The sequence below is a fragment of the Sander vitreus genome, chromosome 11, assembly GCF_031162955.1.
Source record: "Sander vitreus isolate 19-12246 chromosome 11, sanVit1, whole genome shotgun sequence".
Lineage (NCBI taxonomy): Eukaryota > Metazoa > Chordata > Actinopteri > Perciformes > Percidae > Sander > Sander vitreus.
Window position 1 is genome coordinate 7,236,368 of NC_135865.1, and position 16,015 is coordinate 7,252,382.

At 41.6% G+C, this 16,015-nt stretch overlaps 1 protein-coding gene across 6 annotated transcripts in view; it reads left to right on the plus strand.

Annotated features, from left to right (window-relative positions):
* Positions 1-15,309, plus strand: part of hdac4 (histone deacetylase 4) — a 130,101-nt gene extending 114,792 nt beyond the window's left edge. For all 6 annotated transcript variants that reach the window (XM_078263246.1, XM_078263248.1, XM_078263249.1 and 3 more), the window contains 5 exons: positions 981-1,099; positions 1,865-1,998; positions 10,982-11,066; positions 11,294-11,435; positions 12,663-15,309. In XM_078263246.1, coding sequence (XP_078119372.1) covers positions 981-1,099; positions 1,865-1,998; positions 10,982-11,066; positions 11,294-11,435; positions 12,663-12,702 — 520 coding nt within the window. In that variant the 3' untranslated portion in view covers positions 12,703-15,309. The remainder of the gene's footprint in view (positions 1-980; positions 1,100-1,864; positions 1,999-10,981; positions 11,067-11,293; positions 11,436-12,662) is intronic.
* Positions 15,310-16,015: the final 706 nt, after the last annotated feature.

Below are 16,015 nucleotides of genomic sequence, written 5' to 3' on the forward strand. Positions count from 1 at the left end.
AAAAGTCATGAAATAATTTAAAAATATACAGCAATAATGACATGTAGCATATCCGGCTAGTTACACCAAATACCACAATCATCATCAAAAGGACAGTAAGCATACTAAAGGCATATCTCCATGTACATCTTTTAATAGTAGAGCCACTATGTATTTAGCTTGCCTGCAGCAAGTCAGTCATTCTTCTTATTTCACAATTTTCTGATTATTTGGCCAAAAACAGAAATGGTGTTAAATATTGTTAAGGTAGAGTGTAGCCTTATTAGAATATGGGACAATGGTTGAAATGCCACAGTTTTACATCTACAGTTGCCCGCAGTGCTCAACTTATTTTACCTCTTGATTCTCTCTCTCTGTGTTTAGCTTTGAACTTCACATCCTTTGACACCGTTACATGTAATGGAAATATGGTAGAAATACAATTGTAAAACTGTTTATATTCACACAATTGGTATCTTGAAATCATGAAAACTTGGCTCATCAGGCTCTGTGATTTTGATTGTACTTTTGAGCGAGTTGCGCATCGGTTCCTTATCTCGGAATATATTATATTTCATTTATTTTGGAGCAGTTTATGTTTGGTTGTAGCCCAGTTATCCTGTCATTCAGCCAGATGTCAGTCTTGCAGCTGCAAAAGTATCTGTTAATAAAATGCAGCATGACTTTTTGATAGGCCTTCAAAAAGAGCAAGTTGGTAGGGAGACTGCCCCTCAAGCCAGCAGGATAAGATTTAACCCCACTTATCACCAAGCTTTCCACGCCGTTAGTGTTTTTGAGACAGTAAATCTCTGCTGTCTGGCCTTCCTGCAGGAGGGCAGCCAACGAAAACCCAAATGCATGCATGGACTTGTTTTCAAACAAAGTGTTCTATATACAGTAAAGCCACAATTCCTGGTTAGAGATAGGAGGCTTATACGACATCTCTTATACAGTCTTCACCATAAATACATTATTTTGTTGTGATGTTGTTTTTTTCCTAGGACGGTGGTTATGCCTATTGCCAACGAGTTTGCCCCAGACGTGGTTCTGGTATCTTCAGGCTTTGATGTGGTCGACGGACATGCTCCACCCCTGGGAGGATACAAACTGACAGCCAAATGTAAGTGCTGACCACAGCTACCCAGTTATTCATTCTCTGTTTTCTAAGCCATAGATAAACTTTCTCTAGGAACTTTTAATGATGCATTCACATTTTAACGCATGCCCTCCACAGTCTCACTCATGTCGTTCATATTCCCTGCCATTACAATGCAACACAATATAGCAGGAAAGACTGACAGACGCACACACAGGTAAACACACGCCTTTGTGTTTATTTTGTGCCTCTGACTTGCGTATTCAGATCGAGACCTTGGCATGCCAAGAGCTTTTCTAAAACCATCCTGCAGATCTCAAATAAGAGCAGGGGTCTTGGTTGTTAAGGGGGTGACATGGGTGGTTAGAGAGGATTGCAGGAAGAGGGGATATGGGTAGAATTTAGGGGAGAAGAAAGTTTGGCTGAATGCATATGTTAAAACTCCCCTCCTCCTAAGCGAGAGAAAAAGATCAAAGAATGTGTCCGAGCCTATACGCAAAGCCGCATTTATTAAAATTAAACCTGGCTCATATTATGGCTGGTTTTTTCCCCCCCTAGTAAATCCACAGTGCACTCTCTTTCTCTCTTCCTCTCTCTGATGCAGTCACCCCTTTTCTTATCCATGCTCAAAACCCCCTTTTTTGTCTCTTTTTTTCTTTGATCAATATCCAAAAAGGAAGTTAGAGCTTGAACAGCAGTGCTCCCCAGTCTCATTCGTTTTCTCCTGCTCTCTCTCTCTTTCCCTCTCTTTCTCTGCCCTTGCTTTGCTGTCATTTCCTGTGTGTCCAGGCTTTGGCTACCTGACCAGGCAGCTGATGGGTCTGGCAGGCGGTCGGTTGGTGCTTGCCCTGGAGGGGGGTCACGACCTCACAGCTATATGTGATGCCTCGGAAGCCTGTGTCTCTGCTCTGCTTGGCAATGAGGTAAGATGAGAGCCAAGAGGAGGAGGGATATATTACTATCAAAATAACCTTGAGCAAGGCACTAAGACTTGACTAATACATATTGGAATTGTGGACTAAATCTATGGCTGGTGTGAGATTAAATAGGGACTGAGGTTTACCATAAGAGCTACAACACACACCCCATATCAGTCCCTCCAGAAAAACGCGTTCATGCGATCGCATAATTCAATGCATAATCAGCCAAGTCTGCATATTTATGCGGGGGCCGCATTCTTTCAAATACGCCGCACTTTCGCCGCATAAATTGCCGATTTCCGCGCAAAAAATGCGGGGCTTGCATGATTTCATAATCCCCGCATTTCCGTTGCAAAAAAGTCACATATATCTTAGCAGAAAGTTGAAAAATGTTGCATTTACTTCACACAAGAGCAGCCATTTTCCCATGTTGCCATGGAAACGTTATGAAGTGACGTAATTACGCGACGTGAACATCATCGAAAAGCTGCAAACCCCGCGATGAAGCCATGATGAAACCGCAGTTTTTGCAAGTTCCCGCAATTTCAGCGCATAAAATTGCAGAAATATCTCGCATATTCCATTGCATTTTTTAAGAAAATGTGCCGCATAATCGAGGATTTTTGCCCGCAACAATCACAAAAAAAACTCAGCATTTTTCTGGAAGGACTGCCATGTAGAAAGTGTGAACTGGTTAGTCCCTGCTGCATAAATTGGCATATCACTGTAATGTTGGATTTTTTCCTGAGACTGTATATTATATTTATTGTAGGTTTATAGTCATGCCAGCAATATGGTATGCATAACAGCTATGTTAATTTAGAAGTATGTTCTAATAAATGCATTAATGATCTTTATTAACTGCTACATTAGTTTAGTTTTTACGTTTAATTGCATTGAAATGAACAAGCAGATGAAGAGCATCTGGATTATTTGTGTTATGTCAGTTGGACTCAACTTTTTTTTTTTTTTTATTGCTGGCTACATTTCTGGAAGCAAGTAATTTTGCCTGAGTTTGAAAGTCAACATGCTACAAATAAGTGAGCTTGAAATTCTAATAACACATTTTTCAGATTCCTTCTTAAACTAGAAAACTCCACCTCTGGACTTGAATATTTACTTCTCAGGCACTCACATGAATGCTGAATCAATTTTCTTCATGAACAAACACTTGAGCAAGGATGGCAACATGACTGACTTTAACGCCAAACACAATAAAGGTGCAGGATATTTATTTGATGGCCCTGTTACATCGATATATTGAGTAAAAGATGCAGGATGAGCTTGCTTGAAGTGGAAATCTCTGACTACAGTACTCTTTTATCTGGGCCAAAACCATCTTCTCTCCGTGTTCTCCTACCACTCAGAGAGGAAGTCAACCCTACACACACACACACACACATACACACATGCTACACATAGACAGACACACGCACAAACACGTCAGAGGGAGAGGGTTTCCAGGCAGAAGGTTAATTATGGGAGTGTGTAGGTTGGGCCGTGGAACTGAACAAACATCGGCTCTCTGTGATTCATGGCGCACAACAGAATAGCAACTCCTCAAAGCCGCCCACTCTTTTCTTCCAGCTAATGGAGAGGCTGGAGTGCTTTTTTGGACAGGCTGCTCAGTCTCTTTTTCTCCCCCCAGATAATGCGTCCAAGATCTTTCAGTGCTTTTATTTTTTAAGGACTACTGAATTGTGGTACGGCATGGAGATTATAGAGCTTTAGGGGAAGAGAAGAGGCTGTGATTGTTGGTTTGTTTGTGTAGAAGAATCTGTGCATACAAGCACACTTGTGTCTCTGAAGTCCATGAGTAATCTGTTGCTGTTTTATTCACAATCCATTTCGTCTCTAACCACTAATAAACAGGACAAAAATATACATTTGCTTTTAGGCATACAACCAGAGAGAAGTGAGATGGCTTTTGGGCTTAAACCTTGCAGTTATTTGTATTGCCTTGAATATTGTGTTGTATGCATTCACAACTGTATGTATGCATTTCTTTGTGTCTCAGAAAAGTGGTCAGTCAGTGGGGTGTTTCAATTCAACTCAGTTCACTTTTCAAGTCAATTCAATGTGAATGGTGGATGCAAATTTTTTGAGCGGTGCACACACCTTAAAGCCTTTTTTCAAATATACTCCTTACATAATGATGAAGTACAGAGAGCCATTGCTATTCTACTTGGCAATAATATGCCCTTATGTATTAAGTGAAGTTCATTAACATCAACCGTGCCAAGTAATCACCACACATAATGAGTGGATATCCAGACAGACACTCTTGCAATAACGTTATTTACTTTGAAAAACCGACCACCAGTATTGTTGCAGGCCGAGCCACAAGCACACCCTGAGTGTTGGTTCTATTGGAATGGCTAGTGTACCTGCTAAAGCCATTATCATCTGCCCAGTGAGACATTCAGAACAGTTATAATGCATTATACTAATGCATTTGGATCTACACTTTTCCTTAGGTATATACAGTACCTTACGGTGCATACAGTGAGACTGATTGTTTGACTGCATATATGGTCGTAATAATATGGTGTACTAAGGAATTGGTGTGCAAACATAAAATACATTCAGTGGCAAATGTCCTTGGACAGTTAAAGATTGTTACCATTGTCATTGTTTGTTTTTATATGGACTAACATCAGTGCTCGTGAAGATCATGCTACACAAATTCAGAAGTAAGCATTCACACTTAAGTTTTATAGATAGAAAAAAACAATAGTTGTTTTCAGTTGAATTTATCCAGTTGTCGATTGGTCTTAATTTCAAAACTAACAAGGTTATCATCATCATCATCATCATCATAATATTCTTTATTCAGGACACAAAAACAAAACGGTCCATAGCACAATACAAAACATAGCAAAAGACAGACAAATACAAGATGAAACACAAACAATAAGAAATGACTACAACAGTCATGCGATTGGATATCTAAATGTTGTAGCTCTGTATCTGCCTTGTTGAAGGTGGTATCGGTGCATTCCTTGGCCTCTTGTTCCAGCCCTGCACACAGCTCGAGCTATAAATGAGTTCTTGGAATTGTAAAAACAAAAAAAAAAACACACGGCATTGTTCCATGTGGATCTTGGAGTCAGAGCAAAACAAACAACAATAACACAGTGTCATATTAATAAAACTCAGTCACTACGACCAAGCAGTCCACCGTGTTGTGGAACGTGAAGACACTGACCACCGCAGACAGAAGAACCATGCAGGCACTTGAAAGTGACACTAGACAAACTGGGGTTTAGGTGGAACATGCAACAATGTTATTAACCCTTAAATGTTATCTTCCTAAGAGGAAAGCAGCACTGCTACGGGCCAAACCTGTCAAAGAAAACTAACAGCTCTGCTGGAGAATGGTTTTGCATAAGACGGGAAATGCACAAACTAGAGGCTTAATCTAATAACTATTCTGTGTTTACCTGCACTGTGCCCACCAATGACTCAAAGTTACACAGAGTAACACTGCCAGTACAGCTGGTAAGGATTCAGGAATCCAAGGACACTTCAGCAGGGCGGATGCTTTTAGCTGTCACGTAGGTTTTTACTCGGGACTTTCAGTTTGAAGGACGCTCTCGTTACTCACAGCACCGCCCTGCTGCAAAAATAATGAATTGGATCAGGGGGTTTGCTTCTTGGGTTTCAGCAGCCTGCAGAGCACTGGCCTCAGCAGGGGTTTGGAGGAGGTCACTGGATGGGTGCCATAGGGAGCTGAAAATTCGAAAAATAGGCAGGAGGCAGGGAGCGTAAATTGCCTCAGCCCTGCAGGACACCACTCTCACCCGAGCACCCGGGGCCCCCTCGCTGGTACACATCTGAAAGTGGTTACCCTCACACCTCTTCCAGCAGGGTCAGCCTGGGCCCAGGGATCATATAATAAAGGGAAATGGACTAATCATTTGAAGTAGGAAGGGATGAAACTGTTGTTATAAAGCAGCTGCACAGAGAACGGTACCTATGCAGGTCTTCAAAGTCTGGAAAAGTTATGGAATTAATTTTTATCATATGGAGAATTTTTTTTTTAACTTTGAGATCATTATCATTGATTCCTGATATGCATCATTTTAGAGGAAAAAAGTAATTTTTGTTCAGAAGTACAATTTTTAGTATACAACATGCTTCATATTGAACATGAACCATAGTCTGTAGTAACATTCTGGAAAACCAAGTACCTATTTTAATTAAACCCATACAGTATACAAGTCACAACTATGAGGTTTCAGCTTTTACTCTGGGAAACCTTGAATAAAAACATTGAAAGGAATCATGAATCAGTAGCAGAAGCCCTATAGTAAGAGTTGTACAGCAGGCCTCTTTAGCAGAAGATGGCTTTGATAAAGTGATGAACAACACAAATGTTGAATGTTGTTGACTTGAAGTACAGACATAGAGTTCTCATGACTTGCACCCCTTGGCTTTTTGACAGCAAAGTGATGTCAGCTGTTTGAACAAAGGCAGATCATTCAGTTGTCTGGAACTTTGATAACTGATAGTAACGAAAAAAAGAGACGCTAAAATGTCCCTGATCAGATCAAAATGTCAGGAAGCAAGTGTTTTTATCATAATTTCAGCGAAGGTCTCTGTAATGGACTTGGAATGTAGCTGGAAAAAGTCAGAGAGGGATTGAGCTGGAGGGAGATAAAAGGCCTGGCCTTTTTTCGTATTTTATTTTTTTCGTGTTTTATTTGCTGACAAAGTTCGGCAATGGCCTCAGATGGCAAATGGAATCAGAATAAGAAACAAAGGACTTGATTAAATGTAAGGCCTAAGCGGGCAGTGTAGCCTTTCCAACCTGTGTGTGTGTGTGTGTGTGTGTGTGTGTGTCTGTGTGTTTTGGCTGACTGTGAATGGAGCGAATGAGTAGGCTCCGGCATGGGACCACAGCTGGATTAGCTGGTCAGCTGTGCTTTTGTTTATAAAGCGCCAAACTGCCTGGGTTGGTATTGTCTGGAAGTGTCCAGAACCCAAGACGTCACCATAACGGCAGCATATACTGTAGCTTAAACCATATATATATTGGTTGAATGATGCTCTATATGCCAATAAGTCTTGCTGTTTGTTTTATTAGTTTGGACTGACACATGATTTGCTATATTATACAAGTACGAGTTTAAAATTGAATTTAGAATTGACATAATGCTGCAAAACCCAAAGACTGTATCTGTATGTAAGAGGCAGATTTTGGCAGCCTTCCCACTGGTGCCAAAACATCCTACAGGTATTCATTATACCCTCTTCACCTCCTGTGGAGCTTGTACTTCCAGTGTTTTACTGCTTGCTAGTGTGAGAAATATATCTGTGCTTTTATTGGCAGGCTAGGACAAGCTTTGCCTTAATGAGCATTAGGTTTCCTTTGAAAGCAGCTCAAATTAGCTGGGGAAGAGAGGGATGGAACTTGCTGAATGGACTTTACAGGCTCTTTTATTCACCCCCACTGCTGTAGTGCGTAATCGCTAAGTCTTTTTTAGTTAAATAGCTCATGAATGATGCATTGGCAACTACACTAGTCAACTCTGAACTCGGGACTAATTGATGATTGCTCGCAAACAGATGTTGGCCCAGTTCGAACCACGGTTGTTAGCAATTATTTGATAAACAACAGGCTAATATGCTAATTGTTACCAGCTGTCAATGAGGTTACTCTGTGTGTTTACACTTCAGTTACAGTAAGACGCTCGACTTCACCTGTCCCCCCCAGGGCCTGGCTATTCACCACCACCCCCCGACTACAAGGCAAACCTACACCCCTTTTCCAAAAGGTCACCTGCTTTTCACAATACACATCATTACCTTGTTCAGTTAGCATAACATAATCAACCGGTTTTAGTGACTGCCAACATATGCACATGGACACAACAGTAAACAATGGGTGCCTTGTGCACTTTTCTTTCGCTGAACAAGTGGATTTCCTCCTCCTCCCACTGTTTTGGTTTCTGCCTCCCTCAGGAATGTTTTTACCGGGGCACATTCCTCACTCTCGGCTCAAGGCTTTCCATATTTGCCAAGAGCTGGTGCGTTGGACGAATGTATCACACACAGAGAAATAGACTTCCTCAGTAATCAGTCAACACGGTGGCAGCCAACCATCCTTAAAGGGCATTTCTTTCTCCATCTCTCTCAAATACTGCAGCACATCTGATGGTATGAAGATGCAAACATCCAGGCACAGCCAGGACCACAAACTCAAACAGAAATGTCGCTATGGATGACGTGGCAGACAAATGCGTGCTGGTATATAGTGAACGTGCATGTCCGTGTGTGTGTGCATATGTGTGTTTGTCATACCTGCCAGGTGGGGGCCCCTGGAGTACCCTGACAAGAGCCATTAAAGTTTATAAGCGTGAGGCCCAGCTGTCAATCAAGCAGACAGGCTCCCCCGTCCAACCCCGCTCTGAAGGAAACCCCACCAAACCCCAGAGAACCCCTGACCCTGCTCTGACAGGGAGCTGGGTTAGTATGGGCTGGGACTGGCCAGGGTTATGGTGAAAAGTAAACGGCTGTTGCCTGGAGGTTTGAGAAGTCTTGACTGAAAGATTGATGGTTTGAGTCCCCCGAGTGGCCGGGAAATTTTAGGATGGAAGTGATGAATAAGTACTGCTGTCTCCTCCTTCAACCACAATCAAAGTAATGTGGACGGGCTGAACCTCTAAGTTTTCTAGAAGATGATCTCCGTAGTTGACATCTCTGGGCAGCTCCCAGGTGAGTGTAGCTCTTTGATTAGGTAACCGGACCAAAAATATGTTTAAAAAAAAAACTAGGTCCACTGCTTCACTATCACGACGTAAAAAGTAGAACTACCATTCACTTGAGAAGGTAATCTATCTGGAGTGTACACTTGCAGGTATTTACTTCAACATCTTCTGGAAGCTGTTGCTGGACCTTGCCTTTTTTTTGTTACCATACGCCTCTGTAATATTGTCAGTCCAAACGCAAAAGAACACTCAAAAGTCCCTCTGGTTATTATCAGAGTTGAAATGGACAGTTTCCATGTGTGCTTCCAGTGGTTTATAGGAAAAGTGGATCATACAATACAAAGAAAGTGCTTTGTCATTTGATATAAACGGAATGCTTAATCCAATAGCAACAGACTAATGGGTACCAGACAAGTGTCTTTAGAGCTGAATATCATACTTCCTGAAGTTATCTGACTGTCTTATTCTAAGTCCCACATGTTATAGCAAGAATGCTTATTGTGTGTGCCAACCTGCTCCTTTTATGTTAATAGAACAGTAGTCTATATCCATGACGTTCCACTTCCGGGTTTGTTCAGGTGCCGCCAGAAATCCCGCCGGATGTCTTGCATTTCGGCCGGATGTCCGTTACCTTCTGCTTTCTTTGTGTTGGCATTTTAAACTCTGGTGGACTATGGTTAACTGCTCCTCAGATCTCTGCAGGGTAAATCCAGACAGCTAGCTAGACTATCTGTCCAATCTGAGTTTTCTGTTGCACGACTAAAACTACCTTTGAACATACACATTAAAGAAACGCCAATAAACCAGAGCACGTTTTCCTCTCATACCTGAATGCTGTGTGGACTAGCCAGACCCTCCTCCGCAGCGCTTTGGAGGAAGGTCTGGTAATGTGAGACTAATAGAACAGCAGTTGAGGGCTGATTGTAACTGTTGCAATGTGAAAAAATAAGCTTGGGATTGAGTGATTGCATGGATAAACTGTAGAGGGGTTTATGTACAGTCACAAAACAAGCTCCGCCTGTTGCCTGTCAAGTCTTTCTAGCAAACGAGGCAATTAAGCCACTCGACTGACGCTTTTGTCAGTTGCTCTGGATGAGTGTCAGCCAAAGAGCAAATAACCCAATGTAAATAGATGTGTGTCCGTGCTCACGCACCTCTGTCCGTTCCTGTGTGCATTATGTAGCCTGTCGTGCCACAGCCGGATTAAAGTATCCCTCTCCCCACACTGCCTCTTCCCTCGGCCCCCGCTGACCCCTCCCACACACTATTTGTTTTAATTAAAAGAAACCTTCCAGCCTTGGCCAAGCGAGACCAACCAACGATGACTTTTTCCTTTTCTCTCTGCCATTCTACTCCCAAATCTCTGGCCAAACCTTTTTTTTCTTTTTCTCTATGTCTCTCTTTACATGTTCCTCACTTGGTCCTTTATTCCATTGGGGTTATGATAGAGCAGAAAAGGGATGCTTGTCGTCTGTGCTGGAATGTAGAGCTGAATGGGCCTGTTTGACAAAATGGGATGAGAAAGTGTTGTATGTGAAGTCGGCCAAAAGGGGAAATTGAATCATTCCGGGTTGGGAAGGCACATTGGGGAATAGTCCTGTTTCCTCTGAGTTGTGGCTTGGAGAGTTTCATAGGCTTAGCCGTGCTCTCAGAGGTGTGTGTATGTGTTTGAGTGTGTCTATGAGTATGCATGCATGTATGTGTTTGTGTGAAGGAGGTTTCCATGTGTACAGTATGCATCTGTGCACGCTAGTATGTGTCCTTAGAGTGGGACACAGTACAAAGCACACATTGTAGTTTGTGTCAAAGAGTAGCAAAGCTCTCTGTGAGTGGGAGGAGGTGTGCATCTGCAGCCCTATTTTTTATTGTGTCAGCAGCTCGAGCTTGTTTCCCACCTCTTGGAGTGATTCAACACCTGGCTGTGGTCCACATTCAAAAGTGATCTTTTAAACCAGGAGGGGACCACATTAGTTCAAGTGAGGTTTCTGCCGTTATGTGGAGCGTTTCTGAACACCTGTCAGTCACATTCATAAAAATACAACCGGCCATTATACTCTCTATACTGAAAAGAAACGCCACGAGATATTTGATGTACTTAGCCGATGTTCCCAGTGGGCATAGGTTCAGTGCCAAGTTGTCTGCCCTGCAGCAGAGTAATTTCAGCGTGAATAATCTTAAAGACGTGGCTACTGCAGAGACTGTAAACCATTTTTGGTAGAAAAAGTTAAGCAGGATATTTGTTTACAAGTTTTTTTCGGGGTTTTTTTTTTCAGTTGGACCCCATTCCGGACGAGGTGGTGCAGCAGAGACCGAATGCCAACGCTGTCCACTCTATGGAGAAAGTTCTTGAAATACAAAGTGAGTAGAATATTTATATCTAGACATAACATGCATCAGCCCTTACGTGATTGTGTTTTATTTAATGTATCTTACTGAATGATATCTGGTGTAGGTTTTAGTTCAACTATGTTTATATATTGAGCATCTGTAGATATTGCAATGAATAGCCAGTGGTCCAGTGTGCACAGCATCTGTTCTGCTTGACTACATGTAAGTGACCTTTACCCTGTCCTGGTCTTTTGTAGGTAAATACTGGCGCTCCCTGCAGCGCTCCGCCTCCACACTTGGTTGCTCGTTGAGCGAAGCCCTACGGCATGATGTAGAGGAAGCTGAGACTGTCTCCGCTATGGCCTCATTGTCTGTCGCCAACAAGCACATTGGAAAGAGGTACGCACTGTTATCTATGTGTAGTAGTTCTCAGTGACTGGTAAATCTTTGTGCATGTTTAAAGGAATAGCTCAACATTTTGTAAAATAGGTGTATTCCCTTTCTTGCTGCAAGTTAAATGAGAAGATCAGTACCGCTCTCCTGGAGCCTCCGCTGATTGCTTGGCAACATCACAATACAGCAAGACTCCAGGAAGTGACTCAGCCCTGACAAGAAGCCTTTCGGACTTTTTCAGTTTGATCCGAACCAAAATTACAGATGTGAAACCTTGCCCGGACCACGGTCAGGACCAAACAGCTGAAATTTGGTCCGACCAAAAGCGGTAGTCCCAATCAAACTGAACCATGACCTGGTTTGTTTCTAGTGTGAAAGCATTTTTTTGGATGGTTAGGACCAAATACAGGAAGTTATGGCAGGCTATCATTGTGTTATAGGAGAAGCGTAGCTTCTTTAAGGAATAGCTCAGTGCTAAGTGTGTACGTGAGAGAGAAAAAGTGACGATGAGGGAGAATACGAAAGGGACGGGGAAGCCCGTCTACAAACCAATCAATTACAAGTATCGGGAGACACGGCTTACTTATGTGAAGACGACAGGACGTAGTTATGTCATGTCTAGTTCTTTAGTGCGCTTGCATAACTGCAGTTTGAAACCAAAACTAACTGGATGAAATATATACAATGTAACAAAAACATGAACCTCGGTCCAGACCTTTTAGGTGTAAAAAAAGGCCATAAGAGGTGCTAGTGGATTTAGTTACCTTAAGACAGAGCCAGGTTTCCTACTGTTTCCAGTGTTTTTGCTAAGCTAACCAACTGCAGCCGGTAGCTTCAGAGTGGTATCAATCTTCTCATTTATCCCTCATCAAGAAAGACAATATGCATATTTCACAGAATGTCAAACTGTTAAAATAATAGGATTCAGTCTCTCATCAACCCCATTTGCAGCTGCTGCAGATATTTTGGTGGGTTTGGTGTATGACACTCCATCTCAATGACTGTATACACTGGAAGTGTTACATGGGTTGCGTTAAGTGTCCATCTATGACAACACAAAATAAGTAATTTGTGTTGTCTCTTACTACCTTTCTTTGGCACCGTGGTTATTGTACTTTGGTTTAATACAATGTTTTATAATAGCATGTACAGTGCAGTCCTTAACGTGTACAGTCATGGTCCTGTAAGCCAATAATATTGCAGCATTGTTTATGGTATTATCTTTTCCCCCAGGGCTGAAGAGGAACCAATGGAAGAGGAAGCTACTATGTAAAAAAAAAAACATCCCTAGTCTTTGACCACTCATACCAGTCTTCTTCTTTGACACAGTATACACTCAGTGTCAATTTAAATGCCACTCCTATGTCTCACCCCTGCCACATCAAGCTGGCATCTTATTATGGGAGAGAGGTAGCCGAGCTGACAAAAGTTGGCGCTCAAAGGACATGGAACACTGACGATGAGCGATGCATTCACTGATCAGCAGTGCACAGACTGATCAGCATAAATGTGTTCCATTGTCTCTCCAAGACCTTGGATTACAGAGGATTGACTCAACCATCCCGCAATGACAACCTCGAGTGCCAGTGCTTTTTTAAAACACTAGACAAGATGTACTTTTTGAATGCAAGTAGGCTCCATACACAGACGATGCATAGTCATCTACTTTTCTTATTTTTCTGTTCTTTCTGTGCTTTATCTTTCATCAAAAACCACCAGAGCTAATGTGATTGTGACTCTTAAGATATCCGGACGAATGGAACAAAGTGGTTGAATTTCTTGCCATTTTCAAGTTGGTTGACAATGACAGATGAGAAAGGTCAGCAGGTGTTCTCATTCCATTATGATTGACAGTGAAAGACTGTGCGTTCGTGCCTTTTTTTTGTCTTTTTTTTTTTTCCAAACCTGGTGGATTTTCTGTTGAACTCTACTGAAAGAGCATTGCCTTAAATACAGGTTTGGGAATGAGGCCTCTTCTCCTCAACCCCTTAAACATTTCTATCCTGGCAAGACATCCAATGCCTGCATGTTGTTGGCACATAGACTGGAGGACTTTGGCATGTTTACCTATAATTCCCTGCAAGCAGCCTTCTCTCTCTCCCTGTACCTTCATCATTTAAATAATCTCATTTGAGAAGGTAGTCCCCAGCCACAAGTTGGAGGTGGTTCAGTTTAAAAGTTACATGTGGATTATTAATACTCAGTGGAACCATGTATCAGATACAGTCCCGTAGCCAGAGGTATCCTCTCCTAAAGGACCAGCATTACATGCATGTTGTGTCATCAGTGGTTAGTAAAAATGTTTCTCAATGCTCACAATGGATCTGCATACATTGCAGTGGATGCAGCAATTGTTAATCACTCTAATTGTTTTCCTTTAACTTGAAAATGGATTTAAAGTGGTTTAGTGGTACCTAACGGGGGGCTAAGCGATGCACAATAGGGGGGCACTGGGGTCCCCTTGGCAACAGGCTTGATCAGATAGGTATCAGCTGTTCCCAAGAGAAGAGTTAAGTACCATGCACTGCACTAGAGCAACAGCAGAATCCTTTTCTACGCAGTAGTAGGACAATAATGAAGCCAAAGCATGATGGACTTTCTCTGTAGAGTCAAACCCCTTCATTTTTACATTAGAATCCGTCTCACCTTTTGCAGATTGAGGGATAGAGAGGAATTAATCTCATATGGGCCAATTTGTTGTACCAGCCCTTAAAGACAACTGTGTCTCTGTGGTAACAATGACCAAACCACCTGGGATTTTCCAGAGGGGTGTACCAGTGCTGCACAGGCTCTCACAGCTGGCTTAACATCTGTAGTCCCTTGTTAAGCACATCTGCTCCCCAAATGCCAGGTGCTGTGAGGCAGGTGTGTGTTCATATACAGTGACGCACAAGCTGCTCTTTATAAATATTCAAGTGTATAGTTGTTTTTTATGTTTTTATAAGCAGTGTGGGATAATCCCATCCAGAATAAATATCCTTGCAACTTTGAATAGAACATGTAGCTCAGATTATGCTCTGGATGCCGAATCCGCCAGCATTTGATTAAATCTCAATAATTTATCAAATCTGCATTACAAACCTGAATCCTTTTGAATCAGTTTATATCTTAATATTTAAAAAAAGACAAAAAATACTCTAAGCTTAACTAATGTGGATTTTGTACTGACTCTTAACTTAAACTAAAGTGGCTATCAGAGCCCAACCACCAGCCTAGTTGTAGTTAAATTCAGTTGTCCATTTTGGCAATGAAAACACCATAATAACAAGGTACGTTTTTCCTAAACATGCATGTAACAGTCTGATTAAACAGTCCCAGTGTGCAGATGTGGACTTCCTGTTTGTAACCATCCCTCCAACTTGTGTTTGGCACCTGGGCAACTACCTTCTCTCACCTTTGTTTCATCTACCAGCTGGCCGTGTTTCATGTATTTTTTCAGTGAACAGGAAACCGAGTGCTGTGGTGTTTACCGTTGTTTACTGTACATAGGACATGGATCTCACATGGAGTATTCCTGCCACACACATTTGTCAATGACTACTCTACTCTTGTCTATTCTATTTCCTCTCATCCATTTCTTTTTTTTCTGGTTTTATTCAGTGTCAGTGGAATCCATTGACTTCTTTTTGTACTTTTTTTTTTAAATGTTTTTTTGTTCACTTTCCCCTCTCTGTTAAACTGTAAAGCTGACATTCTTCACATGGTGAGGGTTCAGATTCTCTCTTTAGTGGACACTACATTACTTATTTTCTGGTTTTTGTGGGAGGGTTGGGATGCAAATGTTTCTACTTTGTATAATGATGGACAATTGTGTATTGTGTTCATAGTAGATTTATATATGAAAAGAAATAAGTATATTATATATATATATATATATATATCTATACATAATGAAATACCATGATCCTGTTTTTGAAGTTGGTATTGAAAAATGCTACATTTCATGGGCCTTAGACTGCCCTTTTTAGGGTGTTACTGAAGGCACCATTTACTGTCCTTAGTTACAGTTGATTACGTGTTGAGTAGCATTTTACTGGTTGTCTTTTTGTCTTTCAACACTGATGACTAGTTTTTGGCTTCATCCCTCCCATTGGTACCATTACACTGATACACTAGGTGTGCCATTGCCCTCCTCTCAGCCTCACATATTCATGCACATATTCCTACTATTCCACTTTTTTTATTTGTGTGTGTACATATTATTGTAGAAAAAACACAAAGTTTAGCTGGCATCTATAAAGTTTCAGCATGAAATGTGAGACTAAAATTCCAAATCTGGATTCTACGCATCTCAAAAACAATCTGTAGTGGTTCTCTTTCTTAAAGGTTTACAAGTTCATCCTCTAACAACAAGACCACAAAAAATGGGATGGGTGGATTTGAATTGGAACATGGCCATGCTATTCCCCTACATCAAATCACTCTGATGGCCTTACAAATGTTTTCACATGATCATCACTTATTTCCTTATCTGACCAAATGTCCTTAGTTTTCATTGAACTTAACATTCCATTTAAATTCATCTAGCTGACATGTGTAATCTGGTTCATCAGCTAAGTGATGCCTCTGGGTTTCAGGGTGGCCTG